The sequence below is a fragment of the Haliaeetus albicilla genome, chromosome 6, assembly GCF_947461875.1.
Source record: "Haliaeetus albicilla chromosome 6, bHalAlb1.1, whole genome shotgun sequence".
Classification (NCBI taxonomy): domain Eukaryota; kingdom Metazoa; phylum Chordata; class Aves; order Accipitriformes; family Accipitridae; genus Haliaeetus; species Haliaeetus albicilla.
This window is the reverse complement of record NC_091488.1, coordinates 25,077,268-25,097,767: the sequence shown is the minus strand read 5'-3', so window position 1 is coordinate 25,097,767 and position 20,500 is coordinate 25,077,268. Positions and strand designations below refer to the sequence as shown.

General features: G+C 39.0%; 1 protein-coding gene across 3 annotated transcripts in view; it reads right to left on the bottom strand.

Annotated features, from left to right (window-relative positions):
• SAMSN1 (SAM domain, SH3 domain and nuclear localization signals 1) overlaps nt 1-20,500 on the bottom strand; it is a 96,441-nt gene that overhangs the window by 49,546 nt on the left and 26,395 nt on the right. For 2 of the 3 annotated variants that reach the window (XM_069785341.1, XM_069785342.1), the window contains 4 exons: nt 16,162-16,229; nt 11,680-11,748; nt 6,069-6,192; nt 4,553-4,929 (listed from right to left, as the gene is read on the bottom strand). In XM_069785341.1, the coding sequence (XP_069641442.1) occupies nt 4,553-4,929; nt 6,069-6,192; nt 11,680-11,748; nt 16,162-16,229 (638 nt within the window). Of the gene's footprint in view, nt 1-4,552; nt 4,930-6,068; nt 6,193-11,679; nt 11,749-16,161; nt 16,230-16,911; nt 16,931-20,500 lie in introns of those variants that run through there. The other variant, XM_069785343.1, reaches the window with a different exon arrangement.

Below are 20,500 nucleotides of genomic sequence, written 5' to 3'. Positions count from 1 at the left end.
TGAGAAGCAGAGTGTTTCTTCAAGAAACAAATGAGCATCAAACTAGACATTTTTACGAAGGTTTAAAGGGAGATGCTGAGAAATGATGGCAAGAAAGCAAACCAGACCAGGAGGAAAGCAAAAAGTCACAAAGTCACTGAAATGACAGAGAACCATGACCATAATAGCAGGGCTAACATAACCATGATAAGACCATAACACATTCCTGAGAGGAATATGGAGAGTACAAACACAGGCTTTGGCATAAAGTCACTTGCAGTTTCCCCAAATTTATTGTTCATTCCACCACAATGTAATGCATTCATATCAGATAGAAACCAATCCTTTGAATCTTTCTACTCTCCTCTTAAGCTGAAAATGGGAAAGAAAAGGTATCTTGCTCTGCAGCACCCTTAGGTTTTTTTCTTTCTCCTCACCAAAATCCCAGGTCTTCTCTAGTCTTGGGAAATGACCCTCGTCTTTTCATTCTCACTGAATACCAAGCACAGGTTGCAACAGATACATATTCTTATGATATTAATGACTAACTCCTTCTTCTGTTAAACCTAACCATGCTTCTAAGATACTGCAGGAAGAGAAACCCACTTCCAGTAGCTCTCTGCTGATTTGTCTCCAACAGGAGATGTTGTCTCCTCTCCCTTTCCTGTAAGGATGCCTGTGTCATCCTACAAACACAGCTTCCATATTGCACAGTTATTGGAGAGTGGATGGGTCAGCCAGTGAAGTAGCATGTTAAAGTATTGAGGGAGAAAGGGACTCAGCTCTTCTCTCTCTGTCTCAGGCTGTCCAAGACAGTCTAGGAACCCTTTTGTGAAGAGAACCCCTCAGTTGTGACCCCACTATGTGCTCCACTCTGTGCTTGTTTCAGGGCCAGTCAAGCCCATCAAGCTCCTGTACTTTCCAGACTTCTGACTCTAGATTTTCCAAGCCTTACATGAGGTTGCAAAAGTCTTATGCAATTGCACAGATTGAGAAAAAGCAATAGAAGGCAGAAATGGCTTGTATAAAAGTCTTATGGACATGGCACTGCCAAGTATATTACTTTGTTAGGGTAGTGAAGATCTTAGCATAGGAATAACAGAAGGGAAGTTTCTAGTAACCACAATTTAAAAAAAAAAGAAAAAAGAAAAAAAGTCTGAAACAGACAGCTGAACTGTTTTCTGCAGGGCTAAGCTTGAGGAATAAAAAGAAGTATAAAAACCAATAACCTTTCACATTAAGGTCGAGTGGTTGTTAAAGTGGTGTCTGGACAATCTTTTCTTCCATCCTCTACCTGACTTTCAGCTGATTCATAACATTACAATTTCTATGCCCAATATAATTTGTGGTAATATGAAAATATGCAGCATAGTATTTTTTTTTTTATCCAGGCATATTTTTTTCTTTTTTTTTGCTGAAGTATTCAGTATTTTCTTAAATATATTCTTCTACTTTCTAAGGAAGAACTATCTGCAAATTTCATCTTCTTAGGAAGAATATCAGTAACAATAATTTCACATGTCAATCTTGACACACCAAAAAAGCAATGATCTGTGTTGCCCCTAGCAAAATTTTGACCAGCCACTAATTATATTGTAAACAGCTGAACAATGCAGGAAAAAAATACCTATGTCTAAGTTCATTTTGCACAAAGTTGCTAACAGTGGCACCGTAGCTATAAAATGGTAACACAGCACACTCAGTTCTGTATTTAATTAAAGGACAGAAATACAGATTTCTAAAATGTTTTCATAATACATGAAGGTGGGCAGGATGGGTGAGATTCGAGTTGTCTCCAATGTCCCTGTGCTAGAGGCAGTCAGCTAACACAGGTGTTTATTGTGCGCTTAACTGCGGGAGGCTGAAGGAAGAGTAGCTGAAGGAGTTTGGTGAGCCTGTTCTAGCTGAAGACTGATGTAACATTTGCAGTCTGTGCTCACAGTTCTTGTTTAGGTGACCAGCTTGGATGATCTCTACCAGCCTTTTTATTGTTTTAGGTGAAACAAACAATGCCAATATGAAACACCACAAGGGAGGCCATGTAAAGTGCTGAGAAGGAAGAAAGGTGTCAAAGGAAGAAACTGGAGGAAGGGAACTAGGATCACTCATATTTTGTCTCCCTGAACAGCAATCTATCATGAAGACATCCAGGTCTTTTTCCTTGTGATTACCAGAGAGCACTACTTAATTTACTATCTGTAATTCAAGCTTTAATTCAGGCTAGGCTCAATCAGCTTTGCGTATGTTGCTGGGATGAGTCTTGATAATATGTGTCCAACCTAGATATTTGTCTGTCCCCTAAACAAGATCAGCCACAGTTTGCTGATGGAATAGCAGAGTCTTGGACCTTAGTCTTGCCTCTACCAGTTTTGCCTCTCTGCCTCAATTCAGGGCATACCAACTAGCATTTCAGTAATACATCTCAGGCTATATCTCCTCCACATCATGCTGCAGCAAAGATAATAGAGTAGTAGCCAAGCCAAGATCAGCCAAGAAAATGAAATTATACTTTACTCATAGAACCAGAAAGAGTATTATGGAATATATTGGTTTACAAGTAAATCAACATCAGAAAGAACATCTGTGTCATCCCCAGTGTCTGATCCCCTCATAGCAAAACCACAAGTGTCAGCTTTTTTGATTCTTAAAAAGCAAAACTGAAAATCCAGTCTTTATAATCTTCAATTGAGCCAGTTGGTAGAATGCAAATGCAAAGAATGAGATGTCTTGCCATTGCCTGAACTGTAAAGACACTAAGGCCACAGAGATACATTAAAGTCAGGGCACCCATCAGGAAAGCAGATGGCAAAATAAACAATAATGCAGAAAAAAAAAAGAGCACTAAACCTCTTGCTGGCAGTTAATAGTAACATGGGTAGGACAAATCTCACCAGGGTAGAGAACCTTAACAGCCTGTTTGTGACAAAATTAAATAAAATGATTTGAATTGACACTTATGCTCTCATAAATCTGACCGACACATCTATTATTATTATTTTGCCCTGGGACTTCAGCCTTAGCTTGGGATGCTGAAAGTTGCTTTCATTAGGAGCAGGCATATGATGGAGCCTAGCATCCCTGACACAATTCGGTTTCTACAGAGTCTTATTTACTGGCAGACAGGAGGACTCACCCGACAGAGCAGTCTTTGTTCACAGCTCCCAGCCTATTTCTGCCAACGCTCTGCCCCGAAGGTCTGCCTCCAGGGGCTCTCCCTAGGAGTTTGCAGTGCCGAGGCTGTCTGGGGTTTCACTTCTGCACCTTTCTCAGCCTTTTTTAGGAGTAGTTTGCTTTCTCTCTCTTCTAATTACAGTTCCATCAATCAAAGCTTTAGCCTTTCTGTTTTCTATGTCAAATCCCAGGAAAATCTTCTAAGCTACATCAGCTAGATAGATCCCATGTTTCAGGCACTGCCTGTTGTTATGTCAGCTACTGTGTCATTGAAAAGAAACTGAATGACTACCTCCATGTATTCAGAAATACGGTTGCTATATTGACCCACACATCTATGTGTGTGGACCTTTCCTAATGATATATGAGCACACATTGCAGAAAATGCTCTTTTCAGCAGGACACTGTCTGATCTAAGGTTTTGGCTGTTCAGGTCTCCATTTGAACACTCAGCTGGCAGGTTTCAGGAGGTATAGATGGTTTAGATGCACTTTCCTGGGAGCTGGCCTTATTGCACAGTGAGAAGCAGCTCTGTCCCTGGAGCACTGTAGAGGGAACAGGCATAAAGGGAAAAGAGGCTACTCTTTACTACTTCCCTGATATATTTCAGTCAACCAGTCACCCTCCATGTGCTTACCACTATGTGTTGTGCCAGAAGACCTGCTATGCCCGGTGAGGAGAGGGAGAAAAGCCTCATTGCAGTGTCCATATTTTTTATATCTCACCAACTAAAGTTTTTCTTGGTTTTGTTTTTCTAGTTTTAAACAGCCCTTTAAAAAAAGCCAGCAATTAAAATAGAAAAGCGTCTTCCAGATAGCTATGCAGAAAGATAATTTCAGACCAAGATTAAACTCTGCTCCTTTGTATCTGGCCCTAAAAATTTCTTGCTGCCACAAAGGTAATTGCAGACATAGGTTCCACCAGCTGAGCCGATCCAAGAAGGCAGAAACACCAATACCTCTTCAACCTCTGACATTTGTCTAAATAACTCGTGACCTTTACTAGTATTGGAGTGACCTCTAGGGGCCTGATCCAAGCCCACTGGCTTCATTGTCCCTTACTCACTTATCCCAGACTTCCAGAAAGTTTTATAAGCCTGGAAGGATGAGTATTTAATGTACAGATGAAAAAACTAGTGTGTTTGATGAGAAACAGAATAGCCTAAAGCCTTCCATCTCAATGCTGCTGATGTCTGCATGGTTAAAACTGAACTACCTAGAGCTATATGAACACCTGGTGTTAGCCTGAACAATGCATTCACATCCATTTACCTGAAATCTAAATTTGGCTCATTGCATTTCATAACCACATGGAAGATGATAGCATCTCTTTCATGCTGAATCAGAGCAAAAAGTTTTCAATTTTTATGCATATCAGCAGAAAAGAAACCACTTCCACTTACCCAGGAGTACTGCAGATCCATATCAGTTAGGGAATATGTGAGATGTGGCTGATGAGAAGAGCAAGTACAGTTTTCCCATTCTTCTATTTTTGAAATCAAGAAGTCACAAGGACAGAGCTGGTTATCAGGAAAAGGCTTCCAGTCACTCCACAAGTGAAATTCGGTTTCCGAATGGATTGAAATAGTTCCGAAGTTATTAAGTCTGGAAGTGTATGAGCGGCCAAGAGATGCAGAAATAAAATCTGCCCTAGTCTCAGTCTCTTCTTTTCTCCTCACGTTGTCTTTCCAGGTCTTCTTTTCCTGAGGTTTTGTCAGTTTCATGCAAGAAGTTAGTGCTTCTTCATCCTCTTCAGAGAGATAAGCATCTTCTAATGTATCTTTAAAAATGCAAATACTTCTGGTATAATATGTTGCAATTCATAAAGAAAATAGCACACTTTTTTTTCTTAAAATGTCTGTTGCATTCTATGTAATGAAAAAGCCCAGGACTCCATAAAAAAACAAATAACAATGATAATTAGGGAGATGGAAAGGATCTTGTACTGGGTCAGACATCTGAGCCAAAAGCAAGATTTATCCTCCATTTGGTAAATTTGTCTTGTTCCCACAAAAGCCTGGAAAATTGTACTGGTTCTGCACTGAACATGAACATTTGCTAACTGAATGGCGTATTTCTGCATAGTTACAGAAAGCATGACTTTAGCTTAAATACTGGAAAAGTTTGGAAAGCTTTTCTGGATAATTCCTCTCTCACCTCCTCCTAGTATGTATGTTGCAGTTACAAACTAGTTGCTGAAATCTCAATTTCCTCAGGTACTTCAGCGCAAGCAATGATTTCACTGGAGCAGTAGTTCATCAGAAAGTTTAAACTTATTTTGCTAGTATTGGTTTAAAAATAATCATATACACAAATGCATTGTACAACAAATGCATGCACTGTTAAATTAATGTTGGCAAAACAAGTTCAGATGAAGAACTTCTGCACAGTCAGATCAGTGGTCTATAGGATATTCCAAAAAATAACCTGAGCTCAGTATCAGTTTAGAATTCTAGTGTCTTATAGCCCTAGGCTATCAGGTATGATGAGAGGCTGACTCGCCTATCATAGCGCAGTCCTTCTTGCGCTCCCAGCTGCTACTGACTCATGGATTAACACTGAAAGTTATCTTTGCATTTGTGAGTTTTGCCTCTCTGACCTGAAATGTGATACAAATCCAGGAACTACTCTAAAACCAAATTGTCCCCTGCACAAAGGCCCCACTGTTATACAATTCTATTTAGCTAAAATCCCCACTTGCAAGATATACTGTAACAAAACTCAAGCTAGTGTGACAGGAAACAGGTTTTCACACTATGAGGAAGCCAGCACTAAAGTGGTATCACAGTAACAACTCAGTTAGGGTTTGAAAATCATGGGTGGTGAATGACAGACCAGGACAGGATTGTTTACAGTTATGTTCAATACAGTGTTATTTGCCAAATGTTGGAAAGACTGCTGATATGATGCTTTACTTACTGAGGGGGAGCAAAACATGTTTGACATCCTCCAAGCTTTGTGTACTTGTTTTTTTGGTTCGGACCAATTTCTGCAATCGTTTTAATGTTCCCATGGGCTCTGCTTTATCATCTGGTTCCGCACCCTGGCAAAAAACCAAAGACGTTAGAAGTATTCAAACCCTACGAATAAAAACTAAGGGTAACATGGTGCTTGTTTTGAGAATGAGAAGGTCTCAGATTCAAATAATTAATCATCTACACAATGCTTTAAAAGTTAGGCACTTCCTTGCTTGGGACCAATACATAAAAAAAGGAGAAACGCAAGTCACAAGAGGCATCAAACTTAGGTCAGTGTTCATATTGCTGTTTACATATTACTTTTCTTTAATACCCCAGTATTACTTAATTCCAGGTTAGTTCCAGAAAACATTTTAATATATGCATCCACCACATTAACCAGAATCATTTTAGGTGTGCACAGAAATCTCAGATGTAGCGAGCTACTGCATTTAAATGTGTATGTGACTGTGTTTTGAAATACTGATGTCTTCCTTTATTCAAGGCATTATTTCCTTTCCTAGATTAAATGACAATAATGTAAATGACAATTCAAATCTGTTATTGTACATTCCAACAACGTTCTACTGGAGAAGGTTTGGGTACTACAGGCTCCTTGAGCAGGAACTTTGTGAACATGCAGCCATCTCACATGCTTTCACTTTCAAGCAGCTGCTATCTTGCAAATCAGTCCAGAAACACTTGAGTCCTCTTCCCATCTGACTCTGAACTCCTCTGTGAGCTTCAGAGAGAAGTTTCATACTCTGACAAAAATAACCTCTCTTCCATAGTCATATGCTGTGTTTCACATAGGATATCTGCTTTTCATTAGAAACCAAAAGAAGTAATTATATTAGAAATTAGTAAATCCTTAATTCACTGATGGCTACTTTTTGGAACAATACTGTCTGGCTTCTATGGATGTTCAGCTATTTACACTGATAACGAATTTGGCCTATTGTGGCAATGCATCTTTGGCGATATTACAAGTGATTAAGTACTAGCGCTGATGATATCAGAAAGTAGAAATGCAGAGAACTTTATTGCACTGTCCCCAACAATTAGGTCACACATCATAGATCCTTTCTTCTTCCTCATATGCATAATTGTCCTGGTTTCAGCTGGGATAGAGTTAACTGTCTTCCTAGTAGCTGGTACAGTGCTATGTTTTTGAGTTAGGTATGAGAAGAATGTTGATAACACTGACGTTTTCAGTTGTTGCTAAGTGGTGTTTAGACTAATGTCAAGGGTTTTTCAGCTTCTCAAGCCCAGCCAGCGAGAAAGCTGGAGGGGCACAAGAAGCTAGGAGGGGACACAGCCAGGGCAGCTGATCCAAACTGGCCAACGGGGTATTCCATACCATGTGATGTCACATCTAGTATAGGAACTGGGAAGTGGGGGCGGGGGGGAGATCGCCGCTCTGGGACTAGCTGGGTGTCAGTCGGCGGGTGGTGAGCAATTGCACCGCACATCATTTGTACATTCCAATCCTTTTATTATTGCTGTTGTCATTTTATTAGTGTTATCATTATCATTATTAGTTTCTTCTTTTCTGTTCTATTAAACTGTTCTTATTTCAACCCTTTTCCCGATTTTCTCCCCCATCCCACTGGGTGTGGGGGGAACTGAGTGAGCAGCTGCGTGGTGCTTAATTGCTGGCTGGGGTTAAACCATGACAATAATCCTTTGACACAAAGTCATCATGGAGTTTGCCAGCACGGTCTAATGTATAGTGGGAGGGTTGCTTAGGGATGGGTCTCAAGAGGTTCTGAACTCCTCAGCTTTCATTGGGGTTAAAGGCTTTTTGCAAAGTCTTAGCGTGTCGCACGTCTGAAGCCCTACCATTCACATATTACAAGGTACATCCAACCCCTGTAGCAATGATAAGAAACAGTGTGTATGTTAGTTTCAGATTTAAAAAAAGACCACCGTTCACTTGACAGGTAACTGCTTATAAAGATGGCTGTGCTTCAAGTTCTAAAGGTTCGGATATTTTTCTATGAAGACATGAGGTTCTGTAAGCAGAAATAGAAGTCCAAGATTTCTCTGTTCAGGCAAGGGACATTTTTATGTGTATTTAGTTAGTTTTGTGTCAATAGACAATTGTGTTGAAATTATAATAAGTTGAAGCAGAGAGTTAGTGAAAGTTAAGTGAGAATAGGTGAGATATTCCCCTGTATATTCAGACGTATGATTTCAAACCTTGAAAGGGTTTGTACCAAATGATTTGCACCACCAGTTCGTCTTGGTCCAGCTGTAAATTGGCATGGGGATTTAATAGCCTACAGAATCTGCTATATCTTCTTCATGTAAGACCAATGGACTAACAGAATATTAGAAATTGTCTTGAACCAAGCATGACTTAGTGAAATAAACATATACCCACATGTGTAAAGTTACACCCCAAAAAATCTGAAATTGTTTTATTCTTTCAGGCACTGTTCTGATGAAATATTCCTAGCTATGTAAAACCTTATTATTAGTAGTCTATCTCTAGATACACCTTTAATGGCTTCCTTCGTGGCTGATATAAATTAGCATGATTCCACTTATGCTAATGGAGCTATGCTGACTTCTTTGCTTAAGGATAGGACCTTAGGAGTCCTCCTCTTGCTAAACACAGTGAGTAATGCAGAAGTTCCCATGGTGGATAGCACTTGACTTTAGACTCCCTTTTTCTCAGCAGCATGTTACATTTCTTGAAGTCTGCAGACTCTCCTGGGAATGGAGATTCAACAACAGGAACATAGCGGAAGCCAGAGAGTAGAACGTAAATACCTTTTCATGTGTTCAGTGTCTTTTGTAAGTTGTGGCTACATTAGTATTTTAGTTTTGGTCAGTGAATTAGATTTGAAGTGAAGTTCACAGCTATCCCAGTAAGCAGCGTTTTGGTCTCAAAGTGCCACAAACTGAATTTATTGCAGATGAAATTAAGATGAACAATACTTTCCAGAAGTTCAACTGATGAACTCCAGCTACTATTGAATGTCCAACAGAAAGGATTTGAACACAGGTAGATCTCCCATAATGCATGTAGTGTGGACATCAGTTCATCAGCACCAACTGTTCTACTGTGCTGATACTCACATATTACTCTGTGCTAGTCACTAATATAGACAAAACCTAGGTGCTTCCAATGTCTGCCATTTGAATAATTAATTATTTTATTTTGTAGACTAATAAAACCTAGCATTTTTGAGTTTAAAACTCTTTAGGTCTTCTTGAGCATCTTCACTGGAGGATAAGGTCTCAGCCGATTCACCTTAAAGCTCTAGTCAACTTAGGGACCTTTTACAGCTTGTATCTGAGTATTCATTGTCCACTGTGGGCCAAATCCAAGCATCCTTAGATTAGTCATGTTCTGATTTGTATTTCAAGCCCCCTCTCCCCTCTTCCAAATTCTAGATACTAGGACTGCAGTTTTAGCTTAGCTAAAGAGAGAAATTGAGGTGTCATTTTTCAGCCTCTCATTGTGAGATGGCTTTGCAAAATAAATCACAGTGGGTTTAAAATGCTAATATTTCTCTGATGTAAGATTTCTTGTAGTAATAATCATTTGTTCACTTATAAGTAATGACACAAAAGCAACATGATGACTTTGAGTTATGATCTGGGATTTCCATCATGGAGACATCAAGATACATGGAAGATAATTATTCAGATAATTTTATTAATGGCAAACTCTAATCCTCTTTACCTTAAAGCACTCATTTCGTAGAGTCTATTGTTAGTGAAATGTCCTAAGTGCTTAAATAATAAATACAGTCAGCCCCTTTTATGGAGAAAAAGCTCATGCAGTATCAGTTAGTGATGGGACAGCTTTTAAATTTACAGTATTTTGTTTTGATTTACCTAAGCATTCAAAGCCAGAAGTTTAGCTGCCTGTCCAAACAGAGGTAAAACTTCCTTTGATATAGAAACTAGACAATCAGGTGAACTGACCATCCTGGTCTCACAGTTTTGTTGTATTGTCCTGGCAACCCTCAGCCACAGCTTAGTGAAAGCATGCGTAAAAGTGAGAAAAACCCATTAAATGTTATGCTCTGGTTTCAGCTACTGGTTGGACCAGTGACGTATAATAATTTGGAGTATGCTAGTTTCCAGTACCTTCCTTCTCTGTGGAAGGGGAAGGATGTTCCAAAGGGAACTATGGGGGAATATTGAAGATCAGTGCACAGAGGAATAAGTCTCCACTCATAAAAATCTGTTCACTTAAAACACATTTAAAGATTTTTAAATTGCGTGTCCCCCCTGCCATTTTCTACAGTCAGAGCATATGCTCACTTCAATATTATAGCTGTGCTTGTGTTTTGCCCAATCTATAAGAAAAGTTCTCTATAAGGAAAGAATTCCCTCATGAAGAAAAACATTCTTTATTTCCCTGCTTACCGGGTTTTAGTCATGAAACATCATGTCACACCACAAATAAAAATGAATTGTATAAAAAAATAAATCACAGGCTGCCCTTTAGCTGCAAATAATTTGCATGAAGTGTGTATGAATACTTATGGACAAAAAAATACGCATTTTAAAAATGCACTTATAAAAATGTATTACAGAAAAAAAGACCTAAATGGTGTCTGATAAACTGTTTCCAGTTTAACCTAAGATATTCTAAATACCTTAGAAATCTTTGCTCACTGAGATGTTATGAGGCTTAACCTGGCAGAAATAAAGCAATTTGGAGGCTAAGTGTGAAACAGTGTTGGTCAGATTCCAGCAATCTCAGTCCTGTTGAGCACTCTCTTTCCTGGGTATAACTGCATTAATTTCAATAATAGTACTTGCACAGCATGTCACTTCTCAGCATAAAGAATTTAGTCATGGCAGAGTCTAATCTCTGTGATTTTTCCTCAACTGGTTTGCCTTTCCCAAAGAACTGCAATGATTTATTCATGATTACCTATGCATTTAAATTACTTACAGTGTAATAGTGAGAAGACGAAAATTACTGTATGTTTACTGTGTCAATGGTGCTATCATTATTGTACCATAGAACTTTTGGGAAAGTTTCAGTAATACCCTTACTGCACATACTGAATATTAAAATAGTACATGATGATAGAGAACTTTCCGCTCTATTTATACAAAGAGTTAGTTCTGTAAAATGCAATGAATTTGGATAAATTTTTTGTTAAAAAATGTCAGTAAAGCCATGGTCAAGCAATGTATAGACAAGCACTGTACAAACTTCTTTTGTGTGCTCCTGCCCATACATATCTGACCTTTAGATATTCCCATTACTTTAGTCTGGTACTCCAACTACTCATAAATGACTGCAGAGTCAAACTAAGCAGGCTACAATTCTAGGCAGATTTTCTCCTGGGAATCACAGAGCAATCATAATGTGTTCTATAAAAGATAAAGAAATATCATGATTAATAGCAGAGCAATAATAAGGTATTCTTTAAAAGAGAAAGAGATATCATGATTAATAACATGGATATGGATAAAGATCTTTCAACTTTTGGGGAAGCAACATACAGCAAAGGAAATCCTACTAAAACAGCATGTTCTTCCAGGCTGCTAGGTGCTGATGAAAAAAAAAATGAACCATTTTCATGGTAACTCACCATTTCACTGGTACCAGCCACACTTGTATTGTGAACTCGTGGCGGAATCCACTGCTCATAGTTTATCACCTAGATGGTAAGAAAAGTAAAATTAGGAAATCCAACATAAATAAGATGAATAAACATTCTTAGTATTGTGTCACTGAATACAGATCGAGAGCTCAGCAGTCTTTCATCCCAGTACTGTGTGCATATAAAAGCAATGGCTGACATACACCAGCTGATACCCATTGAAATCAGTTTGATATTGAGCTGTCCTAATTTCCTTAGTTATCTGGGACTCAGTAACATCTCGGAGATATCACAGTGTATGTGGTACAGCAGCAGAGCCATGCATTATATCATGGGTCTTGTCCTAGATCTTGGGTCTCTTTTCTCAATGAGCAAGGAAAGCCACAGAAGACTTTCCTCAGCAGCAACTCCCCAGCTGAGGAGCAAGTGTTACTGATGCATTTCTAAAAAGGGTCTTGTTCAGTTCGCCTCATTTTGCCTGGGATGTTGAGCCCCAAGGGTGTGAGTCTGAATTGGATTAACAATGCAGAGAAAATGGGAGGATCTGCAGAATGAAGCAAAGACAAGACTATATACACTTTCATCATCTGCCCATAATCCATTTCTTGGTCACAATGTCCTCATCGTAGGAACGCCATGAGACTATACTTTCCCTGGGGCACTGATGCAGTCCCTAGTGGGCAAGCCTGACAGTGCTTATAGCTTATCAGTGAAAGTAATGAACACTAGCCTTTTTCTTCATGAATATGAATGACACTTTGAAGGCTGAATGCAACCTAAGAATTTACGTGAGAAATGAGCCATGAAACATTTTGGAAAATGTATTAGACCAAAGACTGTATTACTTCATATTTTATGTCCTTCCCAATATGCTACAAAGGGTTTGAGCCATCAAGGGAGCCCTGCTAGACATGAACAAACAAGAACAAAAGTATGAAAAATAAATGCAGAATGTAAAGCTATTTTTTATGATAACGTACAACTATTACAGTGTTGCTTATGCTGTGACCCTCAACCTGTACTTCTGTTCCAAGCCCCCATTTTCCAGCACTTATAGAATGAATGGAATGAATTGAGCAACTATTTAGGAAATGGAGAGGGATTAGTTTTTGTGAAGCGCTCAGGGAACTTTTTTGCTTTCTTTTTTCTTTTTTCTTTTTTTTTGTTTTGAATGAGAGTGAGAAAAACCTAATATGTTCATCTGTTCTATTTACTCTTGCTTGTAAATTTGGCTCTTCCATGTCTCATAGAATCACAGACTCACACAGACCAGCTGAGGCAGGAATGCACCTCTGGGGATTGCCTAGTCTAACTCCCTGCTCAGAGCAGGTCACCAGAGCAAGTTGCATAGGTCTGTGTCCCGACAGCTTTTAAGTTACTCCAAAGATGGACTTTACAAAGCCTCTCTGGGAAGCCTCTTCCAGTATTTGACTTCCTCTCACAGTAGAAAAGTGCTTTCTTTAAGTTAGATGACATTTCCTGCATTTCAGTTTGTGCCTGTTGCCTCTTGTCCTGTCACCGGGCACCACTGACAAAAGTCTGACTCTGTCTTCTTTACTCCCCCCCATCAGGTGTTTGTACACATGTATCAGAATTCCCTGAGCCTTTTTTGCTCCAGGCTGAACACTCCCAGCTCTCTCAGCCTCTTCTCGTATGACAGATGCTCCAGTCCCTTAATGATCTTGATGGCCCTTCATTGGATTTATTCCAGTATTTTCCTTGTTCGTCTTGTACTGGAGAGACAAAAACTGGACCCAGCACCCATATGTGGTAGGCCAGCTTGCCACTGCTGAGCAGAGGGGAAGGATCACCTCCCTCAACCTGCTGGCAAAGCTCTGCTTAATGCAGCCTAAGAGGTTGTTGGCCTTCTTTGCTCCAAGGGCACATTGCTTGCTCATGGTCAACCCGGTGTCCCCCAGGACCTTTTCTGCAAAGCTGCTTTCCAGCCAGTTGGTCCCTAGCCTGCATTGGTGGAAGGGTTTGTTCCTCCCCAGGTTCAGGACTTTGCACTTCCTTTTATTGAACTTCATGAGGTTCCTGTTTAGCTGTATCTTCAGTCTGTTGAAGGCCTTCAGATGGGAAAGCACAACTCTCTGGTGCATCAGCCACTCCTCTCATTTTTGCACTGACTGCAAATTTGCTGAAGATGCACTCTGTCCCATCATCCAGGAAGATGATAAACAGTACTGGACCCAGGATCAACCCCTGGGGTAGACCACTAGGGACTGGTTGCCAGTGGGACTTTGAGTGATTAATCACATTACTTTGAGTGCAGCAGTTCAATCTGTTTTCAACCCATCTCATTGTCCATTTTTCTAGTCCCTATTTCATTAGTTTGTTCATGAGGATGTTATGGGGACAGTGTTGAAAGCCTTAGTAATGTCAAGATAAACAACATTCACTGCTTTCCCCTCTTCCACCAAGCTAGTCATTTAATTGTAGAAGGCCCTTAGGCTGGTCAGGCATAATTTCCGTTTCATAAATTCATGCTGACTACCCCCATCACCTTCTCGTCCTTCATATGTTTGGCAGTAGTTTCCAGGAGGATTTGCTCCATCACATTCCTAGGGATTGAGGTAAGACTGACTGGCCTGTGGTTCCCTGGATCTTCTTTCTGGCCCTTTTGAAGATAGGAGTGACATCCATGGCAGTTTACACTCCAGTTTTGTGAGCTATCCCACTACATTTCTGTGATCCTAATGAAATTACAGCCTTGCAACTGCATGCAGACCTCTAATTCTTCCTGTTTGTTCCCCATGCTGTGTGCATCAGCATACAGGGACTTCATAAGGACACTCATTTGTGCTGATTTTGCAGAAAAAGTGTGAGAGCTTCCCCCATAATGCTCTTCTTTCAGCATTTCCTTATTTGTGTGCATAATGCAGTACAGCAAATGAAAACAGATATAATCAGACTATTCTGGAAGCTTAAAAGGGCATTATATCTATGTTATCTTGATGATAATGAAGGCCAGAGGTAATAATCACTAAAACTCAAAATAATGTAATAAAAAATGAAAATTTTAAAAAGCAGGTTCAATAGGTCTTAAATTGGTACCAAAGCTTGGAGGTATCCAAGTCTCTACAGCTCATTAGTCGCATGCCCCAAAAAGCATCTTCAAAAAATTAGAGAAGACAAAAATAGAACTTTGCTTTTAAAATGGGATAAAGTGTTCACGGGGAGATGCTTTAAGGGATTTTAAGGAAACTTATACATAAAGCAAACATCGGCTTTCTTCCCTGTTATTTCATCTTCCCCTTTTCCCTCCTTATTCTATCACATATGGGGAATGGCCTCCAGGATATTAAGCAGGAATCAGCCCAGAGGCTGCCATGGCAGGATAGGGACAGAGCCAGAGATCCCTCACACTGAGGGAAGAACTGCTGTGGAAGAACAGTACAGAGACAGATGAAACCCTGAGAGAAAGCAGGAGAAAACTGGAACATACTGGTTTTCAAGGCACCAGTTTCCAATACAGTTGTCTGTCCCCTGATACACAGATCATTTGACTCTTCTTTTCAAGCCAGACCGCATCTCTGCCCTACACTGGAGCTGAGCACTGCCTAAAGTCTGGGTCTGCACAGCTCTCTGTCTTATCTCAGAAGCTTTCAGAGTGATGCCTGTATAGTTTTTTCTTGCTTTTAACCTAAACGTCCAAAAGGACTCCTGACATTGTATAGAAACAGCAGAGGAAACTCAGCTTGGAGCCTTTTATAAAGTTTAATGGTCACCTTCTGTAAAGGAAAATTTACCAGATTTTCAGCTTTTAAATAATTTATTGTATTAATTCCTCATTTAGACACACGCGCACATGTAGGTGTGAGTTATAAACTTTTAGTCAGGTTCCCAAACAGGGTAAACTGTTATGTCATAGGAAATCAGCAGAGCTAAGCTGATTTGCAACAGACATGAACTGGCCCTTTAAATAACATAGTATCAGGACAAACATGGGACTGGAAGTGAGATAAAAACCAAATGTCAGTCATTCTAATTCCAGAGCTACAAGTCTTTCTCCTCACCTCTCTGCTGCTCACCACTGATGGGTTCTTACCTACTTTTATGTTATTATTATTATTATTATGCAAACCCAAGGGTCAGAATTCCTTAATCGCTCGTGCTAGTGGGCTAACTAATGTAGTATTATGAAGAGGAGATAGAGTATATGTTTATAGAATTTCAGAAAGCATTAGGATACATATGCCAATATGGATCACACAAGACTGATCTAAACATTTAGTATAGATCTTCACTCAGGGAAAGAAAAAGTTTTCTAAGTATTAAAACCCATATGCATAATGAAAATGGAGCACAACTTAGGTAGTCACCAGAGTCTTCTTTTAAACTCAACTTCTAAAACACGCAGGCATACTAAGTATGAAGTTTAGGCTAGGCAAATACTGAGTGGAAGCAAGAAATATGCATTTTATTGAATGAAATTTTAGATTCTGAAAAAAAGAGTAGTTCTTTCACCTGGCATGTTGTTTCCTCTATCTTCTTTCCTTGCAGCATATGTATCCCATCACCAATAATATTATCTTCTGTGAATTATGACCAAAAAAAAGAAAAAAAGAAAACATGCTTTAAAATATCCTGTTTTAAGTTTTTCTGAGGAATATCATTTGAATTGCACTTGATGTTTTGCACTGACATTTTGACTCTCTGAAGTTAATCTTGTATCATTTAAGCATGCATTTTATCTCAAACTGCTTTGAAGTAAGACTACAGAACAAATTGGCAAACTGACTCACATAAAGAAAACTCATTCATGCTTACTTCTTCATCTGTACTTAGTCTCAGTTTGCTAACCCAGAACACCACCAAGCATTTTTTCTTGCCCTGCTAATTTGCAGTAGCAAAGTGTAGAATATTAATATTAAAAATGAAGGGCAAAAATGATCTTTGCAATTGAGATCTGTGTAGCTTAGATTAGATTAGAAATTGCTTTCAAAGAATGAACATCCTCCCTTTTCTTTCAAGAAATTAATGCTTTGCATGGGAAGGGTATTTACCTTCATTAGAACAATGAGCAATAATAGGTCAAACAACTCTGAAAAGTTTACTTTTAGTAAGTCTACTTTGAAAGATCTACTTTTACTCCCAATCTTAAGGCAAAGCATACACCATTGTACTACTGTAGAAAGGCCCTAGCGACTAGATTCCATCAACATAGATATCAGAGGCACTCAGTTATTCTGCAGGAAAAAACAGAACAAAAAATACCTGTTAATCACAGCACAAAGTGCTATCCTATTTTTCCAAAGTTACTAGAAACCAGTAGGAACATTTTGGGTCTTTTTTTCTCATGAATCCTAACTTGGCATCCTTATTGCTGCTGAGGAATACCTTACAACATCAGTAATACTCCCTTTTGCAAAATGACAGCTAACTTAACATATAGATTTACAAAGGTGAGACTGATTGCATTGTTTTCTCTACAACAGAAAAAGAAAGATTAGTTCAGTGAATAATTCCAAGTGACTGAGATTCTTCAGTTATCACATGAAAAAAAGTGTTTGAACACAATCATGAAAATTTATATTCAAAGAGTTAAGTAAGATCCCAGTCCTCAGAATGCCTATGTTTATGTTGGAATTAAATGAGACTACAACGTGTATAAAGCTAGACAAGAAACCCCCTAAACACATGTTAGTGAAACAGTTAAAGGGCCACTGTACAGGCAAGTTAGCACATATATTTTCATATGTTATTTTTAAAGAAAATTCTCAATCAAGAGAGATTTTTTAGGATTATTTTTTTCCTAAAAGAAAATCCTCTCCAAACAAAAATTGTAACACAATAAGAAATAATCTTCCTCATAGTTTTGCAACTTGGATGTTGTAAGACTGGGTTAAAATTCACAAATTACACTCTGGGCATCAGACAAAAAAGAGCAAGAGTCTTTTCACATCCTAGTTCCACCTTGAAACCATAGGTCAGCTGCACAGAAAACCCCATCAAACAATTTACTTTATTTGCCATGTGCATCAACAGGAAGAGAAAATATGAGTCACAGAAAATTTGATTGCATGAATTTGCCTTTAGAGGCTTCTGTAAGAGCTTCTATGATAATAGGACAGTGTCTTTCCCCTACAGGCTTGATGGTTACAATAAATCAAAAGCTTTTCCAAAAAGTATGTTACGTTTCAAAATCTAACCTGACTGACCAGATTTTAAGTTGTCTCAAGCACCTACAAATCTCCTTGAAGCTACTAAGGGCCAGTTGTCTGACAATCCAGTTGTTTATTTAAATACAGAGCTAGCTGGACTTCTAGAAGCAGCATAACTCATGTCAAGTAGTGCTTATGCAACACCAGATTAACATAACTGGGTTATTTCTGGTCCTCAGGCTAATTTGTTTCCATCTCCTGCAGACATCTCTGCACACTGTAGCCTTGTGCTCTGTAGGCTTACTCTAAAAGTTAAGTCTTGCAGTGTTCGGTCCTATGCCCACAAGTCCTTTTACAGTCTAGTCCAAAATAGTATTATTTGGTAGCTGTTTGCAGCTGAATCACAAAGAACTGTGGGGCAACATATAATGACCTTAGCCTGAAAGACTACATACAGTGACACTGGTATTAACGTAATTTCGTTCAAAACCAAATGAACAATAGCAAGTTATTAAAGCAAACCTTAGTGGTCCCCCCAACCATGATCTCTTTTCTAGCCATAATAACATGCATCTGCAGTACTCTTAAACCTTGCTTAAATCAGTTCTCCAATCCAGTGAAGTATGGAATAGGGTATTTGGGTAAAAAAAAAAAAAAAAACAAAACACAACAAAAAACCCAATATGCAAAAGATATATGTAAGCTGCAGTGTTCTTTTCTTCCTAGTCTGGCAATGGGTACCAGTCACTTTACTGTGGAGTGGACCAGTGGAGAATTATGTCTGCTGACTCTGAGCAGTGTCAGCTCTTTTCTGTTTGTCTCCGTAATACTCTTTCATGGAAGCCCAATGACTGTGAACTTGCATAGTCAACTTTTTTAACAATGATGCTTTTAGGCTGGCAAATGTGGTACTGGTGATTTGATTTTGGGCTTGTGAGCAAAGACAGGTATTCCCACTATTGTGTCTGTGGGATATATATGTTTTTACTGCCTTATCAGTCTGGAAAACTGAATTTTGTAGAGGTAATACACACAGAGGCATTAAGAACCTAATCCAAAGGCTACCAGCATCAGTGGATGTCTTCTTTTCATTGATTTCAGTAAGATTTGGGTCAGGTCTCTGAATACAGCTCTAAAGTAAGCAGAGAAGTCTATGCTGGCCACCACGCATGGCCTATTACATCTAACAGAAATTCATATTATGCAATAGACCTGCAGACCTTGAAGGATTATCTCTGTTAAGAGAAAGGTTTGATCAATAGTGACAAATTATCTAGATCAATAGTGATACACTGTAAATCTCCTTGCAATGGTTTTCACCACTGTGTGCAGGGGACTTCCCTTGAAATAATTTTAATGCAGTAGGGGAAAGGGAGATTTCTATTTAGCTGCCAGCTTTGCTTCCTGTTCCCTCTGGGCCCCTGCCCTTCAATCATAACACTTGTCAGCTTTTAAAATGTGCACTGTTCTTTTGCATGCTTTGGATATTTAAAAGGATAAAAAAAGTCTTGAGTAGAAAAGACTCTGGAGGAAGGTCAAAAAGTTCTGCTGTCTCATTCAGCCTTTTTCCACCTTCAAACTGACAACCTCTGGAGTAGTTTGAGGAATCATTCCAAAATGTTTTTTGGTTAAAAGTAAGACTTGTCTGGAGAGAAATGCCTGATATTCCTTTCACCTATCCCTACAACCTTATCCCTTGCAAGCCAATGAGACTCACTGAAGGTCCCTTTTCCCCTCATCAGTTCATCACAAAAGCAGAGTTCCTTTACCTTTTCTTGTCATCTCTTCTTTCTGGTTCTGGTTCCAGGAAACCCAATTTTCCCATACATGGGCAAATACAATAGGTATTGCAATTTCAGATCTATTTTCCAAGCATTTAAGAGTTTATCTTCAAGTGGTGAAGTGAATGAAATTCAGAGGGAAAGCTGGTGCCCTGTCCTCTGCTTTCTTCAGCATACCCAGGTAACAGTGGAATCTCCTAACAGTGGATGATAGCTACACCATTTGTATAGGAGATATTAAAAGTTATGGCAATGGCTATCTTCCCACTTTGTTGGCTTAAGTAGAGGACAAAACACTCATCCACTTTAATCTCACATATCTTGGTTTCTGTTTCTGCTGAACCTTGTATGGTTTGGTCTGATTAGGCAACTGTAATGGACCTACCTTGACTTCAAAAAGTACAAGTACAAATTCCATTCCTGAAAGCAACATTAAGCAGATTATCAAAACACTTTGATTTTTTAAAAGTCCAGTTTGTGTTTAAATAGACAAGATGACTGCTCACTTGTTATTTCTCATAGTTATTTTAATGAATTTATACTGGTCAGCTCTTAAACAGTGTCAGTAGCAACTTCCCCTATATTAGCTGTAAGGTTGTTTCAATAAAGTTGGTCAAAACAGGTTTAGAAAGAGAAATGGACAAAACAGTTGCCTACAAAGTTTTGCCAACTCTCTTTTGCACCTGTCACGAGTTTTTTTCTGGGAAAAGTTATACTGTTTCCCTGTTGGATACCTGGAGTAGCATAAAATATATGGGAACATGGATTCCTACTATAGGCTCATATTACAGTTGGCAAGCCCTATACAACACGACTATGGCAATTTGCTGTAGTGGAAGTCTTCTTTGGCCTGTGGACTAGAGTGAGTTGGTCACAGAGTGTGTTCTTAGCTTCCCAGTTTTAAGGTAAGCTTTATTTTAA